This window comes from Cucurbita pepo, chromosome 6, assembly GCF_057944985.1.
Source record: "Cucurbita pepo subsp. pepo isolate OVF chromosome 6, ASM5794498v1, whole genome shotgun sequence".
NCBI classification, from domain to species: domain Eukaryota; kingdom Viridiplantae; phylum Streptophyta; class Magnoliopsida; order Cucurbitales; family Cucurbitaceae; genus Cucurbita; species Cucurbita pepo.
Window position 1 is genome coordinate 2,141,009 of NC_141803.1, and position 21,425 is coordinate 2,162,433.

General features: G+C 38.0%; 3 protein-coding genes across 7 annotated transcripts; 2 read left to right on the plus strand and 1 right to left on the minus strand.

Moving 5' to 3' along the window:
- Nucleotides 1–635: 635 nt before the first annotated feature.
- LOC111797098 (uncharacterized) lies at nt 636–3,505 on the minus strand. Its single transcript, XM_023679994.2, has 3 exons — nt 2,653–3,505; nt 1,731–2,004; nt 636–1,205 (listed from the first exon to the last, which is right to left on the minus strand). Exons 1-3 carry the CDS (start codon nt 2,971–2,973, stop codon nt 829–831), a joined length of 972 nt encoding a protein of 323 aa, XP_023535762.1. The 5' UTR covers nt 2,974–3,505; the 3' UTR covers nt 636–828.
- A 2,363-nt stretch (nt 3,506–5,868) lies between these two features.
- LOC111796696 (uncharacterized) lies at nt 5,869–13,087 on the plus strand. Of its 3 annotated transcripts, XM_023679435.2 has the most exons (5): nt 5,874–6,105; nt 6,292–8,840; nt 9,049–10,731; nt 11,534–11,780; nt 11,892–13,087. In XM_023679435.2, the coding sequence occupies exons 2-5, from the start codon at nt 6,330–6,332 to the stop codon at nt 12,458–12,460; spliced, it is 5,010 nt and encodes a 1,669-aa protein (XP_023535203.2). In that variant the 5' UTR covers nt 5,874–6,105; nt 6,292–6,329; the 3' UTR covers nt 12,461–13,087. The 3 variants fall into 3 exon arrangements, with proteins under 3 accessions (XP_086980813.1, XP_023535203.2, XP_023535204.2); XM_087124687.1 differs by lacking the exons at nt 11,534–11,780; nt 11,892–13,087 and adding an exon at nt 10,987–11,490 and having other exon boundaries at nt 5,869–6,105; XM_023679436.2 differs by lacking the exon at nt 5,874–6,105 and having other exon boundaries at nt 6,112–8,840.
- A 295-nt stretch (nt 13,088–13,382) lies between these two features.
- On the plus strand, nt 13,383–20,532 carry LOC111796749 (uncharacterized). 3 transcript variants are annotated; one of them, XM_023679499.2, is made up of 14 exons: nt 13,383–14,573; nt 14,829–14,946; nt 15,793–15,854; nt 16,020–16,107; nt 16,180–16,241; nt 16,318–16,414; nt 16,891–17,313; nt 17,674–18,141; nt 18,247–18,402; nt 18,694–18,801; nt 18,902–18,961; nt 19,311–19,386; nt 19,469–19,514; nt 20,144–20,532. In XM_023679499.2, exons 2-14 carry the CDS (start codon nt 14,848–14,850, stop codon nt 20,301–20,303), a joined length of 1,905 nt encoding a protein of 634 aa, XP_023535267.2. In that variant the 5' UTR covers nt 13,383–14,573; nt 14,829–14,847; the 3' UTR covers nt 20,304–20,532. The 3 variants fall into 3 exon arrangements, with proteins under 3 accessions (XP_023535267.2, XP_023535268.2, XP_023535266.2); XM_023679500.2 differs by having other exon boundaries at nt 14,832–14,946; XM_023679498.2 differs by having other exon boundaries at nt 13,383–14,946.
- Nucleotides 20,533–21,425: the final 893 nt, after the last annotated feature.

The following is a 21,425-nucleotide window of genomic DNA, read 5'->3' on the forward strand; positions in this document are numbered from 1 at the left end:
CATAAATTGTAAGCTTCCTTCAAAATTTATTTCTCGTATAAATAAAGTCCTTACCGAATGATATAATGTTTCCAACTAGCATGTTGGATTTAGTGACGAACCTAAAATGTTATGAATGATTCAAAAGTAATCTACTACAATGGATCTATTGATTCGAATCTCTCAAATCTCTTGATCAAAAGTATAAATTTTAACCAGCACACGAGAGGTCATGGATTATCTCCGTCGGTGGATGTTACCTAAAAATGATTTACTATAGCAGCCTTCTAGCCTCCAACAACACAGCAGCAACTAATGATTTGAACATACTATAAGGCAATTGACAATATAAAAACAACACAACGAATCCCACCTGTGATATTAAATAATCAACAATTGCTTCATGTGGATAAGATTGTAGACTAAGTACCGAAAGAGACAGAATAAGATCACACAGTGTATTCAACAATCAATTCAGATGGCAACACAAACACAATAATATATTCTTGAGCTCTGTTCTTATTTCTTACTTCTCGTCAAGGTGGCAGAGTTAGGGAGAAGCAATCACAGTTTCTGTAGCTTCATTTTGCATATTTTCAGATGCACCTAGAGCCAAAAGTTTTAGAGAGCAAACATGCAAGAACACAGTTGGAGACTAAAACGATGAACAACAAGGGATCCACAAAAGAAAAAGGTGAAAATTCCCCCAATCCATTTTAATACAACTAATTGCCACTGTCCACAAAACCAGATTTGAGAGCCCAGAGAGATTATTCTGCATTGCTTATACAAACAATGAGAAACGTATGTCCCGTTATAGACGGAAAAAAAGGAAAACAAGGTCGTTGTTTACCGCACGGGCTGTTGGTTGTAATGGTTCTTATCTTTCTTTTTGGCCGCTGCAAGTCTCGCGCTCCTTGCTGCAGCCTCAACGGCAGCAGCTTTGGCAGCAGAGTCCATCTCTTTGCTAGATTTCTTCTTCTTCATGGATGTCACCTTCTTAAGCCGCTCCTTCACATCAACTGCCGATGTGTCTTCCTCCGCATCGTCATTGCCAGCAAGTTCATCTGTCCCCGTGTTAACATCGGAACTGTTTCGCTGATCCTGATCTTTAACCTCTTTCTTTTCCTTCTTTTTCTTCTTCTTGGCACTTTTCGACTCCGATGGGGCATTTTCCTTCTTTTCCCCATCTCCATTGGATTCTCCATCTCTTTTTTCTTGCACATCTGAAAATGCCAAATAAAACAAACAACAAAAGCCTTCTTCAGACAAGGTCTGCAACCTCCTTTGTTGGTAAAGAACCCACAATTAATCATATATCTTCGCCTATATTGAAGATCCATAAAAAGTCCAATGTATGAATAATTAATAACAAGATTGAAGAAGACCAAAGCAGGACAAATTCACAACCATCCAACGCAATGACTAGGAAGGGTATTCACACTCCCAAACGTGAATCCATCATCACAATAGGTACAAATGCAGCAGTTAGCTGTCAATGGTAGACAAACAAGGTGTTAACAATGCCTTAATTCGGTCGAGATATTTGTAGGGCTTCATACCCACATCTGTTCACAGTTACCAAGAATATGATATATGAACAAAGACAACATTCTTGTTGCAAACTAAAACAAAACTTTCACAAGCATACGTGGAGTACAGCTAAACTTTTAGAGCGATTAACAGGCAAGACAGGTAGGAGGGAAACAAAAACGACATCATAAGGTTTGAAACAACAAAAATTGTATTACCACGAGATTCATCTTGACTGTTGCTGTCTTTCTGGCTTACTCCAAAATCAGCCAAAAGGGCATCAAGTTCAGCAAGTTCCTTCTTCTTCCTTTCCTTCTTGGAAAGTTGCCTATCAGCCTCCTTTGGTGCCACAGAGGCTTCAGGAGCCTTCTTCACAGCTGGCTCAGGATGCACAAGAACCTCTGGTTCATGCTCATGCTCATGATCATGATCATGCTCATCCTCAAGATCATAATCAACTTCATCAAGGATGTCATCATCACTCTCACTCTCCTGCAACCAGATACCCATACTTAAGAAGGATTTTCGCAGCACTAAACAATAAAATATTTTTGGGACATGCTTACGAGCACATTTCTCACATATTTTATTCAAAAAGGTGAACGTAGGGAATTTCAATGCCTGCCCTTTGCATCTATGCATACTACTAAGTTCAAGGCTCAACCACAATAAATGGTGCTATCAAATCATGACAAACATGATAAAACACAACTGTTACGCCATTAGTTGTCATAACAACATAATCTACCTAGACTATTATCAAGGAAAGTGTGCATTCTAGCCAGCCTACCCACTAAATCAATTTCAGTATGAACAGAAACATGAGACAAACTGCAAGGAATACTCAAGTAACGGATGTTATCCTCGTTCCTGCCACTCCATATCGTTCCCTGCATATCTTATGAGCCTTATGACGCGGCTCTTCACCAAAAGCAGTATCTAAATGGGAGACAGAAAAATGGTAAAAGTATAATCCTGGGGATCATTCTCATGGCCCATTTATGGTTGTTTGAATGTACTTTCTTCCTCGTAGAACCAACCAGAAAACGAAAGATTAACATGGATATGAATAAGCTAACAGAATTCAGATACACAAGTCAGTAATATATCAGTAAGGTTCGCGAGATAAAGTCATCCAACCTCTACAATGTTCGGCCTCTCCTTGCTCTCATGAGCCTCCGAGGAGCCCCACACAGCCTGTGGCGGAGCAGTCGTGGCATAGTAATCGTCATCATCTTCATCGTCAACATCAGCCCATGATTTTGAAGTTAATGGAGCTGGTGCCCAAAAAACCTGAGGTTCGGGTTCCTTAGGCTGGGCGGACTGAGACTTAGACGACCCTTTATTCTTGCGTTCCTTGTCAGACTTCTTCTTCTTCCTGAGAGTCTCAAGGGCTGCAAAAACGTTGGTGTTGTTGATAACCAAAGAACCCTCGTCCCTCCTGCTTCCACCACCGACCATTTTCAGAAATAAAACAGATCAACCAAAGCGACGCAAAAACAATGAAATCGTAAAAACAGAAGCCAGATTACTAAAATTCCTCGAAGTTCAGGAATTCCACCAAGAATTTTATTGGCGAAACCGAATCTCCGGGCAGCGAACTGAAATCAGACAACGCCCAAGTAGTAGGTCCGACAAAGATTGAGAGAAAATATGAATCAATAAATCGCCAACAAAATTCTTGACAAGAAAAAACAAAACAGATGCAAATTTCTGGATTGATAGATCAAAGATTTGCGAGAGATTTGAGGGTGAGGCAACAGAAAATTAGGGTTTCGGGTTCTGCACAAGTCGATGATGAAAGATTACAAATAAAAGTAATAGATGGAGGGAAATTGAGGATTTGGTAAGTTTTATGATAGAAATTGAAGAGAAATCGGTGGATTATACGTTAAACGAAGATGAGAAGAGGGGTAGTGTAGGGCAACACAGAGGAGACGATAACGTAATGGAAAAGAGAAGAAAGAAAGAGAAGACTTTATAGGTGTATATTTTCGAACAAAAGGACCTCATTTTCCTTGAATTTGCAGTTAGGGCAAATTCTCATTTCTTATATTTATTTACGTTAAATAAATCAAAATATTCTTTGCCTACAAATTAAAAATACAATTTTTTTTTTAATTTTATTAATACCGTTATTATTATGTTCGAAAATACTAATGAATTTTTAAAAATAATATTAAAAATTTAGAAATATAAGTGGTAGCCATATCCTTCTAACTTATAGTTATATGCAGTAAGTCGTTATTGTTGTCTTTTTGCTTACATCCACTTATAGTACTAATTTCAATTTCTCAAATCTTGTTTTCATGACTCTCTTTCGAAATCGCCCCATACTTTTAAAAAAAATTATTTTATCAGGGCCAGAGGCTCGAGTATACGTCGCTTTGCCGTAGCGACACAAGAACAGATAGACTTAACTCACTTGTTGCTGGGAAGTGAATGCCGCACAATCGCAAGTCCACTGCCATAAAATATTGTGACGAGTGGCGTTTGTCAGTCAAAAATAAAAATTGTTAATTTTAATTTTAAAATTTATAGATATTTTTTAAAATTTAAAATTTTGATAATATTTTTAAATAAAATATTAATTTTTTTTCATATAAAATTAAAAATAAGGGTTTTTTTTTTTTTTTTTTTTTTGAAAGTTAAGGATGCTATTGAAATTTTATACAATTACAATTTTTTTGAGTTTTTATTTATTTTTTATTTTTTAATTTAGTTATTATTTATTCTGATTTTTCTTGCAATTGCCAAAGGCGGTGCCCGTCTTGTCGACCGTGTCACTCAAATTTTTCATCATGAATACGCCGCCGTTTTTACTTTTTATGCTAAAATGAATCGATAATGTTCTCGTAAAAATTTATTAAATCATATTTATAAAATTATAAATAAGAAATTCTAATTTAAATTTATAATTTGGTGTTTTTTTTATTATTTATTTGTTAATACGAAAGGAAAGGTAATTAACGCAAGATAATTATTTTAGTATATATATATATATATATGATATAATTAAAAATAATTTTTAAAACACTGCCAAATATGATATCATTGAAACCAACTATTTCTAAAAACAAATTATTCAAATAAATAATAATTTCAATTTTTTATTTGTTTTTTTTATTACTGATTAAAGCATAAAATAAATATATTTTAAAGACGTTAATAAAAAGTAATTCCAATTTATCAATCGTTTCGAATATTTAGAATTATTGGAATCAATAAAAAGTACTAATCGTTTCGAAGATTAGTACTTGACACAGACTCTTTTTTTTTTTAGGTTAAAAGTTCGAATTTTTATTCTTCAATTTGTCGTATTAAAACAAAAGACAAAACTAGCTGTCAACCGTCTCTTCACCCATTCTTAACGTGTAACGTGCTCAGTTTTAATTGTTCTTTTAAAATTTACAATATTTTACTGTTCCTTTTGACATCATAGTCAATACAATGCGACAACACAATTTAAAAAAAAATCAACTCGTTCTTCGTTTTTTCTTTATTCATCTATCGAACTGAAGTATTTCACGACGACCGATCAAACCATAAAAACTATAATAAACGTTTTATATTTAGAATAATGAGATTGCAATCGAAAATCATCGACCTAGCCAAGCCGCTAAACGTGAATGGGCCGTCCGTTCATCGGCTCAGCAAAAGCACCGTATGTCACGTTAACCTTTCCCTTCTGTAATATTATTTTGACCACGTCACTTTGTACTGTTTTTTTCTAAAGTTAAAATCTGAAAACCACGCGTTGGATCAGGCGCGTATTAAATAGTTGCTTCCTCGAAGTGCATATAGTTAGCGAAAATTGTCCACGTTGCAAAAGAATAGAGCGAGTGTGTAAAGTTAACTACGCTCAGCGATTGGAAATTCCGGTTGTTTTATGGCGCCTCCGAACTCAAATCTCCGTGGCATTTTCGAAATATATTTGAAAATCAAGGGTAATCTAATCATTCCTTTAGAGGAAATAGCTTTATTTGTCATATTTTTCCGTTTAAACGGAATTTTCTTTTCTTTTCTTTTCTTTTTTTAAAAAGAATTAAATCGGTATTTCAATGAAGTCGTGTCTTCTAAGAACTCTCAAGTGAGCTTTGAATCTAGACCGTCCAATTTAAGAGGATCAATCTTGGCCGTTGATACTCTCCATGTTGGCCGGCGGAATTGTGAGCTGCATTTAATCATCGAGGGCGCGGAAGCAGGAGAGCACGATTGGCACAATAACATTCCAATCCAACGGTTAATATTACGACACGTGGCGGACCAGAACACTTAAATTTTCATTGTTTTTTTCCCAGATTTATTACACTCATTTTCCTTTTTTTTTTTTTTTTCTCTTTGTTATTTTCGATATTAAACCCTTTCTCGGGGAGAACCAAAAGAAACCCTAGCTTCGTCCGTTTCTCACGGTTAAAATTAAAATATTAGGGCAAAAATTCAAAAATTGCCAAAAATTAATTGGGGAAATTGTGGAATCTATTAGGGTTTCGAACGAGATGGCTCGGATTCAAGCCCTAATTTACCATTCGGGTTTATGATCGATACCATTCGTAGACGAAGGGATTTTTGTTCGCAGTTCAATCAGTCGAGGTAGGTATATGATTTTCGTTGTCTTAATTTTATTTTTTCATGAGTTTTGGTCTATCCGAATCCATCCGAGATTACTATGAATGCATGGATAATTGGATGGGATCGCACTGCGCTTCCGTTTGATCAGAATTTTTGTTGTTGTTTTTTTTTTTTCCCCCCATTTTTGGCGTGGGTTCGGTGATACAGATCTGAGAAATGTTTATATGCATGTACAATGATGGAACATGAAAATTGGGGGTTTCTGGATTGGGAGTTTTCGTTTGGGGAAGTCGATGGAAAATAGCTTAGGAAACTCACATGGTACTGATACACCGAAGAAATCGAGATCTTTGGATCTCAAGAGTTTATACGAATCAAAGGTGTCCAAAGAGGTTCAGAATAAGAGATTAAAGAGAAAGGTCCGGGCAGAGGATGGTGATGAGCAGAAGACCGAGAGGAGAAATAGGAAAACGGTGTCCCTCAGTAATTTCAGTAGTATTTATAGCAGGAGCAGGAGGTGTTTGGATGAAGTATATGATGCTGGGCTAGCTTCAAGTGGGCATGATTCTAAGAAGGCCCTGAAGTCAGAGTCAAGAGAAAAGTTAAATAGCAGTAGCGAGTTTAACAAACTTCCACTTATTTTAGATGAAAATGTTATGCAAATTCCTAAGCGTAAGAGGGGTGGTTTTGTTAGGAGAAAAAAATCTGTTGATGGTCAGATTTTGAAACCATATGGGCAATTGGATGGTAAAGCTGGGATTGTGGGTCAGATTTCTAAATCTAGTGCCAAAGATCCCAGTGATCAGGTGGAATGCTGTAAGACGAATAGAAAGCCAGGGCCTAAAGATTCAAAGGAGAAAGGGCAAAATGGGTTCAGCTCAACTCGGCATCTGAAGAAGGGTGATGGACAGGTTGATCAGTTGATTAAAGTAAATGAATCAAATTTCACTTTGCTTTTGAAGGAGGAAGGTGAGCACATTGATCATTCGGCTGTAAAACCTGCCAGTTTGTCCCCCAAAAAATCACAAAGGAATGTCAGGAAAAGAAAGATTTCTGCATCTGGGAGCAAAAGTAATTCAAAGGAGGGCGAGGCGTCGATATCGCATTCTACTAAGCGACGTGATGGCTTCCCGGAAGAAGATGAAGAGAATCTGGAGGAGAATGCTGCTAGAATGTTATCTTCAAGATTTGATCAAAATTGCACTGGGTTTTCTTCAAACCCAAAGGGTTCATTGCCACCAGCAAATGGGTTATCCTTCTTGTTGCCTCCTGGCCATCATATTGATGGTCGTGGTCTTAAGCCTGGTTCAGAATCTGCATCAGTTGATTCTGCCGGCAGAGTATTGAGGCCTAGGACGCCAAGAAAAGAAAAGAAAAGCTCACGGAAAAGACGCCATTTTTATGAAATTTTTTTTGGGGACTTGGATGCATTCTGGGTATTGAACAGGAGGATCAAAGTCTTTTGGCCTTTAGATCAAATCTGGTACTATGGGCTTGTGAATGACTATGATGACGAAAGGAAGCTTCATCATGTCAAATATGATGATCGTGATGAAGAATGGATTGATCTTCAAAATGAAAGGTTCAAACTATTGCTGCTTCCTAGTGAAGTTCCTGGTAGGGAAGAACGTAGGAAGCCGGTGGTGGGAAGTAATCCTGCTAATAAGAGAGGGAGACCAAGATCCAGGAAAGGAAAAGAAACTGACGCTGCGATCCTGGAGGATGATTGCAATACTGGTAGCTATAAGGACTCCGAGCCAATTATCTCTTGGTTGGCTCGATCTACTCAATGTAGTAAATCATCTCCCTCTCATAGTTCAAAGAGGCAGAAAACTTCCTGCCTATCTTTAAAATCGGGGTCCCAGGCAAATGAAAAGCCAGCAAATTTACGTGTTAAATTTTCAGGATTGCCAGAAAGATTAGGAGATATGGATAGGTTAGAGAAATCTGCTTCAGAAATCACCACTTGTTCTAAGACAAGCAAACTTCCTATTGTATATTTTAGGAAAAGGTTTCGCAACATAGGCACTGAAGTGTCCCTTAAGCGTGGGACAGACTATGCCTATAGAAGAAAACATGCTTCATTTTTTTCTAGTGTTGGTAAAATTGATGATTTGGAAGAACGAGATATTTCTCCCAGAAGAACGCAAACGCATAGGTTGCTATGGTGTGTTGATGATGCTGGGTTGTTACAGTTGGCTATTCCAGTGATGGAAGTGGGACAGTTGAAATTCGAATTAAGCATTCCAGAATATTCATTCCTGAATGTCACTTCTTGTGCTCAGACATTTTGGCTATTCCATCTGGCGATGTTCATCCAATATGGTACATTGACGTTACTATGGCCAAAGGTTCAATTAGAGTTGTTATTTGTGGATAATGTGGTTGGGTTGAGATTTCTCCTGTTTGAAGGTTGCTTGATGCAGGCAGTGGCTTTCATTTTTCTGGTCCTGAAAATGTTTCGATCACCCGGTAAACAGGGAAGGTATGCCGATTTTCAATGTCCCGTTACTTCTATCAGGTTCAAATTCTCCTGCCTTTTGGACATCGGAAAGCAGCTCGTGTTTGCTTTTTATAACTTCTCAGAAATGAAAAATTCCAAGTGGGTTCATCTAGACTGCCGGCTGAAGAAGTATTGCATAGTCGCAAAGCAGCTTCCATTGACTGAATGCACCTACGATAACATCAAACGGCTTCAAAATAGCAAAAGACAGTTCCATACATCTCCATTTCATGGCCGGTCTTCCGCTGTCAAGGTAGCCGTTTAGTCTATATTTTTTCTTTTTTGTTTCTTCTTCTTCTTTTATTTTTGGTTGTGCTACGAACTATATTTTTGTCCGAGCACGTTGCACTAATTTCTAATGTATTTTTTGCTTTCTCTTATCCTTGTTTTATATGATCTTCCAATCCAAGGCCAGATATTTCATCTTGTAGTAATTTCTTCAGTGTTTCTTCTCTAATCAGGTCAAACAGAAGATTAGTAGTCTTGGTATCAACCTCAAAGGAGCTGCATGCGTGAGCAATGGTCGCTCTAATCTGTGCTCCAATGAAATGAAAAAAAACTTTCCTGCTTTTGCTCTTTCTTTTACTGCTGCACCTACCTTTTTCCTTAGTTTGCATCTCAAGCTGCTAATGGAACAGTGTGTTTCTCATTTACGTTTGCAACATCACGATTCAGTTGAGCATCCAGAAAATTTTGGCAAATTGACTGTCGATGATATGTATATGGATGACTGTGCTAATAGTCTTAGTACCTCATCAAAGACGTCTGATATCTGGAATTCCTGTGCTCAGTCAGATCTAGGGACTGGTATCTCTGATTGTGAGGACGGAGATGGGGTACAGTCCTCCCAGTATAAAAGGAGTAGTCTTGTTGTTGCTGAAACTTGTGCAGGGTCTCGGGACTCGGACAAGGCTAGAAATGATGTCAAGAGGCGGATGCGATCATTGGGAAAGAACAAATCAAAGAAAGTAATACTTTTACCTAATGTGGCAAGATCTGATAATGATTCATTTTTGAATGACCTTAGTGTTGAGGTTCCATCATTTCAGCCTGTGGATGGGGAGTTGCACAGTGCTCAGCATTCTATGGATATAGCATGGAATATGAATACTGGCATCATTCCCAGCCCTAACCCAACTGCACCACGAAGCACATGGCATCGAAATAAGAATAACTCACCATTTGGATTGGTTTCACATGGATGGTCAGATGGAAAAGATTTTCTTAACAAAAGTTTGGGAAATAGGACGAAGAAACCCCGAACTCAGGTGTCCTACTTGTTGCCTTTTGGAGCTTTTGATTATAGCTCAAAGAACAGAAACTCTTACCCTAAAGCAATTCCTTTCAAGCGAATTAGAAGGGCTAGTGAGAAGAGGTTGGATGTAGCTAGTGGATCCCAAAGGAACTTAGAACTACTGTCATGTGATGCAAACGTGTTGATTACACTTGGTGATAGAGGGTGGAGAGAATGTGGGGCAAGGGTGGTATTAGAAGTCTTTGAACATAATGAATGGAAGCTTGCTGTCAAACTTTCAGGAATTACCAAATACTCTTACAAGGCTCATCAATTTTTGCAACCTGGATCTACAAATCGATATACACATGCTATGATGTGGAAGGGAGAAAAGGACTGGATTTTGGAGTTTCCAGATAGGAGTCAGTGGGCAATCTTCAAGGAGTTGCACGAGGAGTGTTACAATCGAAACATTAGAGCAGCTTCTGTTAAAAATATTCCGATCCCTGGTGTTTGCTTGATAGAGGAAAATGATGAACATGTAGCTGAGGTTGCATTTATGCGGAATCCTTCCCAGTACTTCCGGCAGGTAGAAACAGATGTTGAAATGGCTTTGAACCCAAACCGTGTCTTGTATGACATGGACAGCGACGATGAGCAGTGGATCAAGGAAAGTTCTTCGGAAGTTGGCAGTAGTAGTGGCTTGGGGGAGGTTTCAAGTGAGCTTTTCGAGAAGACGATGGATGCATTTGAGAAGGCTGCATACTCTCAGCAATGCGATGAGTTCACAGATGACGAGATAGCAGAGCTGATGAATGAAACTCTGGTTTCAGGTTCAACAAAAGCCATCTTCGAGTATTGGCAGCGGAAAAGGCGGCGGAAGGGAATGCCTTTAATTCGAAATCTTCAGGTAATGTTTTGGTCTTTAAATTCCTTCACATTATGAGTCCTCTGCATTTTCTGCTCTTCCTCGCCCGTGCTGCTGCTTTGATAGAAATAATTATCGAAAACGAAATTGGTAACAGTTATTGACCCCATGAGAGCTAAAAAATGCAAATGAGGCAGACTGATATGCCCTGCATTTATTTGGCATAAATCATTCATTATCCGTTGAAGAGGGGAACGAAACATTCTTTATAAAAGTGTGGAAACCTCTTCTTAACAGATGCGTTTTAAAACCGTGAGGCTGACGGCGATACAAAGCGGGCGAAAGCGGACAATATCCGTTAGCGGTGGGCTTGGCTGTTACAAATGGTATCAAAGCTAGACGCTGGGTGGTTTGCCAGCGAGGACACTTGGCCCTCGAGGAAGGGTAGATTGTGAGATCCCACATCGGTTGGAGAGGGGAACGCCTGAAACGTTCTTTATAGGAGTGGAAACCTCTCCCTAACAGACGTGTTTTAAAACCGTGAGGCCGACGGCGATACGTAACGGGCCAAAGCAGACAATATCTATTAGCGGTGGGCTTGGGCTTGGGCTTGGGCTGTTACACCTTTTTTCCATGTCTTTCTTCTTCTCTCTCCCCTTGCGGTTGTTGATATCCAGTCTGTTATGTTAGTGGTATTTTCTTCTTTTGTGAACAATATGACTTGTTTGCATATATATCTATACATACATACACATATATATATACATACATACACATACATATATATATATATATTTATATTTTAAAATTGACACTACAAAAATGCATCTTGTGCTTTTTCCAGCCGCCTCTTTGGGAAACCTACCAACTGCAATTAAAAGAGTGGGAGTCTACAGTTAACAAAAACAACACCAATTTTTGCAATGGATATCACGAGAAGGCTGCATCAGTCGAGAAACCACCTATGTTTGCATTCTGTTTGAAGCCCCGTGGCCTCGAAGTCTTCAATAAAGGCTCTAAGCAAAGGTCGCAGAGGAAGTTTTCAGTGTCTGGTCATAGCAATTCTATTGCTTATAATCAGGATGGCTTTGGTAAATTCCATTGTCCATTTTTACCCGTTTCATTTAGTTATTGAACTCGAACAACTTTACGTTGAACTTCTTTCGTAGTTATTGACTCTTTCGACTTGGTTGGCTTATCAGGTAGAAGATTGAATGGGTTTGCCTTTGGGGATGATAAGATGGCCTATGTAGGCCATAACTATGAGTTTGTAGAAGATTCTCCTTTGATTCACACGTCGCCCAGCTTATTTTCGCCACGACTTGAAGGCGGAATTTTGAGTAATAACGGATTGGAGAGGAGTTTTCTACCTAAACTTCATAAGAGCAAGCCCAGAAAGTATGGGGCGTGGTCATCTCCATATGACTCTATGATGGTATCTTCTTTCAATCAGAGAACGATTGGTAAGAGAGATGGGTTAAATAGGTGGAGCAACGGTTATTCCGAGCGGTCAAGCCCTCGACATTATCAGCTTGATGAATCCCAAAGGCAAATTATCGAGCAACTGGAAGGTTCCGATCTCAGTGAGTTCAGGCTCCGCGATGCATCTGGTGCTGCTCAGCACGCACGCAATATGGCTAAGCTCAAAAGAGAGAAGGCGAGACGATTACTTTACAGAGCAGACCTTGCAATTCACAAGGCAGTGGTTGCTATCATGACTGCCGAAGCAATGAAAGCTGCCTCCCAGGACGACGCCAATGGCGATGGATAGAAAAGTGAAGAAAATCCAAAACCTTAACAACCACAACTTCCTGCGATTGCTCGATCTCACTGATTTGCATCTAAATGACAAGCGGAGTAGCTCCGACAACGACAACGATTTTGTTAGTGAAGGGCTTTGTTTACACTTCTGTCAATGGTATACAGTACAGCCCCTTTTTACATTAATGTGCAGATTTAATAGCGAACTTCTGACACGACAAAAACGAGCGGGGTACGTTATGAGAATTTGTTGCTAGAGCGTCCCAGATCCACTTCCGACACGACGCAAGCGAGTCGTAAACGATGAGAATTTGTTGCTACAGCTTCCCAGATCCACAAGGAAGGGTTTTTTTTAGGCCAGCATGATTGAGAGGGATCCTCTCATTTGAGTGGCAGAACATTGTAGTGATCAGGTTTTTAGGGTTCCCCCATATTTGTACAGTTTTCATCTCTCCCCATATCACCTTGTTCTTTTGTTTCACTTTAAAAGCTCCCCCTCTTCTGTCCTGTTCCATCCATCAAATGAGCATCTTAGCTTCAATAATACATCATCATCTCTTCAATGCCATTCCATATTCTCTCTGTAAATACATATTCTACTGTTTATGCTATTACTACTCTGATGATCCTTCGCACAGATCTTTTTTTTTTTTTCACTAGTTTTTAGTCAATTCTTCATTTTTTTGTAAGTTGTTTAGGGTGTTCTTAACCAATTCTTTTGTGTTTTGCCTCTACTCTTAGGGAAATGAGTTTTTAAGATGTTTGCACAAATGGATTATTGTAAATGATTTTAGCTGTCTCTTTTGTGATGAAAATAAATGTCACGAGCGTGTTAAGATCCTGAAGCTACACGGTTAGAGATGTACGACCGTGACGCTACACGGTTAGAGATGTACGACCGTGATAGTATCAGAGTCACACTTTGTGTTTCTAGTCTTGAGAGTTGAATTCATCACAAATGCATTAAGAGAACATCAGGGAAGAGAACTTGAGGGTTGAATTCATCACAAGTGCATTAAGAGTGTCGATTTTGACAGGGCAAAGACAGTTAGAGATGTACGACTGTGATAGTTGACATCAAAGCCACACTTTGTGTCTCTAGTTGGACAAGAATGTTGGAAAAAAGAACCCGAGGGTTGAATTCGTCACAAGTGCGTCAAGAGTGTCGGTTTCAAGGCAGAGACAATTAGAGATGTACGACCGTGATAGTTGATACTAGATCCACACTTTGTGTGTCTAGTCGGGAAAAAGAATTCGAGGGTTGAATCCATCATAAATGTATCAAGAGTGTCGGTTTGGACAAGGCAAAGAAGGTTAGAGATGTATGATTGTGATAGTTGATATCAGAACTGCATTTTGTGTGTCTAGTTGGACAAGAACGTCGGGAAAAAGAATCCGAGGGTTGAATTCATCACAAGCGCGTCAAGAGTGTCAGTTTGGACAAGGCAAAGATGGTTAGAGATGTACGACTATGATAGTTGATATTAGAACCACATTTTGTGTGTCTGGTCGGGCAAAAATGTCAGGAAAAAGAATCCGAGAGTTGAATTCATCACAAGTGCATCAAGAGTGTCGGTTTGGACAAGGCAAAGACGGCTAAAGATGTATGACTGTAATAGTTGATATCAGAACTACATCTTGTGTGCCTAGTCGAACAAGAACGTCATAAAAAAGAATTCGAGGGTTATATTCATCACAAGTGCGTCAAGAGTGTCTGTTTCGACAAGGTAAAGATAGTTGTCCGTACTTCCCATGCTCAAAGAGCGTCGGGTGTGACACATAAGTGAATGAGGGGAGTTATATTTTATTTCAAAGGGATGCTTATGTAAATACTCACATGCAACAAAGGACACAAAAGTTGCCAACCAACCGTTGATAACGGCCCATTTCCCCTCTCTCTCTCTCTCTCTCTCTCTCTCTCTCTCCAATCCGCCTTCCCGCCATTGAAACCCCAACCTACTTTCTCGCATACATGTCTGAACCTAATCCCTTCATTCCATGTCCCTGCTATTCTTTGCGGTTCGACTCGTTTCTCTGCTCTTGCTATTCTCTTACAAATTTGCGATCATCGCTCAGGTTCCTTTTGAATGCCATTTGGTTCTTAATTTTTCATCGTCGATCAGGTACGTTCTCCCGATTGCATTCTGTATTCGTTTTGTTGAAGGACAACGAACCATTAACTTAAAAGAGAAGCGAAATCTTGTGTAATGAATCATTTGAGCTTGTTTGGAGGATATTTTGTTCTCATTGTTACAGAAATCTAGATTTTGTCTTCCTCCCGTTTAGAAATTATTTGCCTGTATACAGATCGATCCAAGTTTCTTTCAACTCATTGTTTACTGGAAGTAACGTTTTTCCTTTTCGATTTTTTTATGAAGAAGATTCGAAGTTTGAAACATGGCAAGTCGTGTCAAGGAAGAAGAGAAAATCGAAAGAACCATACGTAATCTTTTGAAACTTCCGAAGAACCGAAGATGTATTAACTGCAATAGTCTGGTACGAGAATTCCTCCCCATCTTGCCACTACCTTGAGGAACCAGAAATTCGGAGATTAATAAAATATACACCGATTTTTTCAGCACTTACGAGGAGATTTTCCTCTAATTAAGGTTAACGACGGATATTTGGATTCAAATTCATATGTGGTAACTTGGTAGATTTCCGGCTGTATTTAGGATCGTTGCTAGTGAATTTAATCTAAAGCAGAGAATCTACAGGGCTGTTATTAGGAGGAACCCTAAAGTTCGGTACCAGGAAAATGTTCCCAAACTTGAGCCAACAAGTCGATCAAATTAATTCATTTGGATAATATGTCTCAGAGATCCATGTACAATTAGGTCCGAATTTGTTTTTAATGTTAATCTTAGTGAGTGTTTGTATGCATATATTTCACTCAGATCATAGAGGACAAGCAATAGGCAGTGTTTTGCAGACAGCTCAGTCCGACATAATGCCGTATTTTACCTTGTTCTTGCTACATAATTACTTTGAAGTCGATAGTCAATCCTTTGAGTGCAATATTGATAGCCATCTGCTTCACTTTTCCCAGGGTGTTTGAGTGGCTGAATATGTGACCATGTACTATCAAGTTAGCAATGCATTTGCTGTTTATTACCCCAAATATTCTTTGTAGAAAACTGTTAATTTATTGATAGAATTTGCGACTTGAGTCTAATGGGCCACGGACATGTGGTTCCATACTATCCATACCTGATGATTGAGTTGGCTATTGATACTCATTGATTCAGGCATTTGATTTCATTCATAATCCTTCCTTCTGTCCATATTTATGAATTTTATATATGACACTTATCCTTTACATTTACATGTATCCTCCAACAGGGACCGCAATACGTCTGTACAACATTCTTGACATTCGTCTGTACAAATTGTAGTGGAGTACAGTAAGTATTAAAATGACTGTTTAGTTATCTGCATATGTGGAAATTCTCTGTTCCATATAACTTTTTAACTTTTTTTTATAAAGAATGTACATAAACTGAATTTGAAGAGATATTTTTTTTAGTTAGAGCAATAAAGATACTTGGTTCAATTTCATGACTTTGCAGTCGTGAGTTCACTCACCGAGTAAAGTCAGTGTCAGTGGCAAAATTCACGGCAGAAGAGGTGACTGCTCTTCAGGCAGCGGGAAATGAGGTCAGATGCAGTTCCCTTGATGTTCACTTGTTCTTTCTCATCCATTATTAACTTTAAGCTGTCATTATATAGAAAGCACAGCAGATATATTTAAAAACGTGGGATCCCCTGCGACATTCTTACCCAGAAAACAGGTTATTGAACTCATTATATATTTATACATGCTGTAACTGCCATAAAATTTCCTCTAATTCCTATATTTTCAAGCAGCAATCTCCATCAACTACGGGACTTCATCAAGCATGTCTATGTTGATAGGAAATACGCGGGTGAGAAAAGTGCTGATGATCTCCCGAGGTTGAGGCTTGTAAGCTCTCGTCTAATGTGTTTACCTACTTGGTTAACATTCATTTTGCTTGTTGCTATGCTCGGTGTTCACGAATTTGAAATGATTTTATTTCCTTTAAGCTCGTTGATAGAGAAAATATTTTCACGTGTGCAAGTCCTCTTCTCTGCATCTTTTTTTAATATACACAATGGTATGATATTGTCCACTTTGAGCATAAGCTCTTGTGGCTTTGCTTTGGGCTTTTCCAAAAGGCCTCATACCAATAGAGATGTATTCCTTACCTATAAACTCATGATCATTCCCAACGTGGGACTCCCTCTCCTCCCTCCCAACAATCCTCGACATCTCTCCTTTTTGACATTTTGCATTTATGTAAGGTTCCCTTCGCTATAAGCATTTTTGGATTTAAACCAACGATGACGAATAATTCTGTGTACTGGAAACTCTCAAGAAAATCGGCTCCATGTGTTGACAGAAATTTTCAAATATTACAGACTGACAAGGACTCATCCCAAGAAAGGAGAAGGGTTACTCCATATTATGGTGGATTTCAGAACTTGCAAGTTGAGATGTCAAGATCTAGTTCAAAGAGGGAACACAGGAGTCCAATTTATTACTCTGATGAGAGAAGCAGTCCTTCGTATTTAAAAGAAAACTCCAGATATGGAGGCTATAGGAGAAGCCTCACACGCATTGAGGTTGTAGATGACAAAACCAAAGATGATGGACTTCGAATTCACAAGCTCTCAAATGGATATTCCAGGCCAGTTATCCTGTTTAGTCGTAGTCAAGGAAATTTAGAGAAGTCTTCTCTTGCAGTTGCATTTCATAATAAAGTTACGATGGGCAAAAATGAACCTGCCCGTAGACTTGAGGATGATGTAAGAAAAGGGATGGACGCTGGTGGCTCTGATCAGGTTTGTAGCTAAAATTGTTGGATACTTGAGTGTTCTTGTTCATTCTGATTAGGGGTATTATTAGTTCTGTGATGTCAATTTTTGCAGTAATATTCTTATGTCTTTCCTCAAAATTATGATGGAATAGGGTTCTTCTATTTCTTTAAATACTTGGCATGCTTTAAGTTGTGTATTGGAGTTTTTGTATGCAATTTTTTTGGATCAAGTGTAAGATTTAGCTGTTCTACTTGTACACAATAAGCCATGATTAAGATTCTAGATATATATATTTTTTACACAGAAACTGGACCTGTTAGTATAAGCTTATACTTCTTTTTTGAAATTGACTTCTTCCATCATGTTACATCCTCCTGCTCCCAGATTGGTGTTCATGTTAATCCCGTGGAAGCTAAAAGAGACAACGTAGAGAGCCTAATTGATCTTGGCATCAGTTCTGATGAGCCTGATGGTCCTGCCGCATCACAGACCCAACATATGCCTTCAAATAACAATGACAACTGGAACGCCTTTGAGTCATCTTCAACGAAGAACACATCACCAGCCCCCAGTGCAAATAGTCTGGAAGCTTTGCTTTTTGAATTATCAGTACCATCAACTGGAGCTGATAATAAACCGACTGATGGACCTGGAAATGGCCATGCGCCAGCAACTGTTTCTGGAAGTACTCTTACACCAGATTTTGCTGTGGAGCAGACAGCACTACCAATCAACGTTCAAGCTTCTGTAGCTGGGAGCCCTCCCCAACTCACATCCAATAAGAGTGGTGATATTGCAATAAAAGTCATAAATGGACAACTGATGACTTCAGCTGCCGTGCCAAATTTAGAAGTGAGTTGCTTGATGTGAATTTCTGATCTGAAGAAATTAAGTTCAATTGTGTCTTAAATTTTCTTAACATATTGCTGCTTTTGCGGCTACATCTGTTTGCTGCAGTGGACTTCATTGGAATCAAATGCACAAGGATTTTCAAGTGTTCCAGCTGCAAAGATAGTTGCTGATTCAAAACCAGCTCAGGGTACCACCAATGAAGTTGGATCCCAACCTCCATCTCCGGAAAAGAGTTCTTGCGGAAGAAAGGAACTTCCTCTGGTAATGATTTAACTATGATTCATTCATTACTGATGTTTTTCTTTTAAGATATATATACTTTTTGCTCGCTAGCTCATTCAATTGTTTAGATAGTAAAAATATATATGGAAAATGGACATATATAATAAACAAGGTAAAATGCCGGTAGAGATATATATGGTAAATATTATATATAGTAGGTGGTTATATCTGTGAAATAAACTGAAATCATATAGTAAATGCTCTTGTTATTTGTGTTCATCTTGATCGATTGTGTACTTTATTGTGCGATTCTAACACTTTTGTATGCAGGACCTTTTTGCTGTTAACTACCCTCAAGTTCCCACCTCACAACCAGGTTGGCAGACTGGAGCTGAACGTGTCGTGGGTCAAAGCTTGCAGTATTATCCTACCTCACTGGTATATGAAACAAATTCATGGTGTTGTATCGTGTAACTTTCCTTTTCTGTTCTTTCCAGAAGTATATAACAGATTGTTAATCTATCTTCTATGTTTGCAGGCTGCAAGACCAACGAACCCATTTGATCTTGATGATGAAAAGAGTAGATTTTACCCACAGGTAAGAACAATAGTCAGACATTTCACCTCTGATTTCTCTCTTTCCCTTTTTGTCCACTAGTAATCTGCTTGCCTCTGTGTTCTTTGCTTGATCCTCCGTTCCCCGAACTTGTCTCCGACGAGTTTTGCAAATATTTCTCATTGAGAAGAGAATTTAGTTTTCGACAAGAAATGTAATAACAACTCAAGCTCACTGCTAGCATATATTCTTCTCATTTAACCAGGTGGATTAAAATTATGAGTACAATGCCCCTCACTAGCATTGAGTTGCATTTATCACCCTAGTTGAGGTTGGGTCATTTGTTGTTATTTAAATTGTGATGTTATTTCCTTCTACGCCATCTTTGCAGAGTGCTCCTAGTACCATGCCCGCTCTTGCTAGCTTAACACGGAGTTATAGCGACCAACCGGAAACCCAATATTCAGGTAAGATCGTTCATGCTCTTCAAACTCACCGTAGTCACCTTCAAATCTTTCTGAGGCTCATTTTCCTCTAAACCAATCTCAGGTACATACGCGGGGCAACAGGTCTATGGGAGTATTCCATCTTTGAGGTATGTTCTCTTTACGTGAACCTCAAACTCAAATTCAAATTACATGGGGTGAAGACCTCTCTCTAGTAGATGCGTTTTAAAATTTTTATGGAGAAGTTTAAAAGGAAAAGTCCGAAGAGGACTGGACTGTTACAAATGATTAAGAATCAGACACCGGACGATGTGCCATGGTGAAATCTCACATTTGTTGGAAAATGGAACCAACGAGGATGTTGGGCCCCAAAGAGGGTAGATTGTGAGATCTCATATTGGTCGGAGGAGAGGGGAGCCAACGAGGATGTTGGGCCCCAAAGAGGGTGGATTGTGAGATCTCATATTGGTTGGAGAGGGGAACAAACATTCCTCGTAAGGATATGGAAACCTCTTTCCAGTACCCAAAGAGGTTGGGTGGATCGTGAGATCTCATATTGGTTAGAGAGGGGAACGAAACATTCCTCATAACGACGAGGAAACCTCTTTCCAGTAGACACATTTTAAAAATATAATTACTTAGAGTTGAATGATTCGAACTCCGACACTCTACAATTACCTTTTAAGGTTCTAACAATACTCGTAGTTGAGGGATTTGAACTCCGATCCTAAACATATCTTAACCATGAAGGTAAAAGGTAAATAATCTTTGTGTACAGACCACCAGGAGGAGTAGATAAGTATGGAGGATCCTCGTTCGCAAGTCCTTCTGGCTCCATCAATGCCACACTCCAGCAGCCGAGTAGAACATATTCAGCACCCAACGCAAATCCAAATGCTGCTGCTGTTTCATTTCGCAATAATAATCCCTTTGGATAAGATTCTTCTGGAAGCTTGTGGGCGTCCCATTATCAGGTCCCTTTCCTTCCTTGATTCTCACTAAATTGTGATTATTGTAATAAAAAATTTGCTTTTAGTTAAAATAAAACATATGTATATCACTCTCGATGGAGTGTGAAATTTTGTTCATTGACAGTCAGAATGAACTGTAACAACACTGTAATTTTTTTTTATAAATTATATTTTATGGGATAATTTCCACAAGAAAGCTTAGAGACATTATTATTATTATTATTATTATTATTATTATTATTATTATTATTATTATTATTATTATTATTATTATTATTTTACTCTAAAGTTCATTATAGTGCCACTTAATGGTGAAATAATGGTATTATGGTTTCGGGAGCTTGTTTAGAAATACTGTATTGAAAGGAAGATAGGAGTTTGTCGCTAGATATTTAAACAAATAGGCAAATAGGATTGTCCCGTTCCTATAGAACCTATCACTAAAATACCCCTACGGAGGATAGGGGTGAAATAATAGTATTATGGTTTCGTTAGTTATTTATTTATATTTCTTAAAATTGGCTGAAAATTTGATAATATTTGTTGAGATAGATAATAAATTATTATATAAAACGAATAAAGAAATGATAAATTTCACGATAATAAATTATAATTTTTTTCGTTAAATAAGGATAATTGAAAATCTAATAACAATGAAATAATATAATACAATAGAATAAATACAATATTAATTGAACACCAAAAATATCAATAATAATAGTAAATTAATCGTGTGAATATTGAAAGATTTTAAATTTTGTATTAATATTTTTAATAAATCTCAAATTTAGCATTTACAAGTTAATTTTTATCCTATTTAGTTAAAAAAAATATCATGTAAATATGTTTTCATAATTTTTTTTTTAGAATACCAAGTATCTTTAATAATTAATTTTAAAGTTTATTGAAAATATAAAAATTAAAATAATATAAATATAAAAAGAAATAAAATTTATAAGACCAAAATTATATTTAAAAAAAAACATTTAAAAAAAAAGAAAAAAAAGTAGTAGCGGGGCTCCCCTGAAAAAAATGGCGGCAGTTCGTTCGGGAACGTCAGCCCAGTAAACCGAAACTTCAAATAATAAT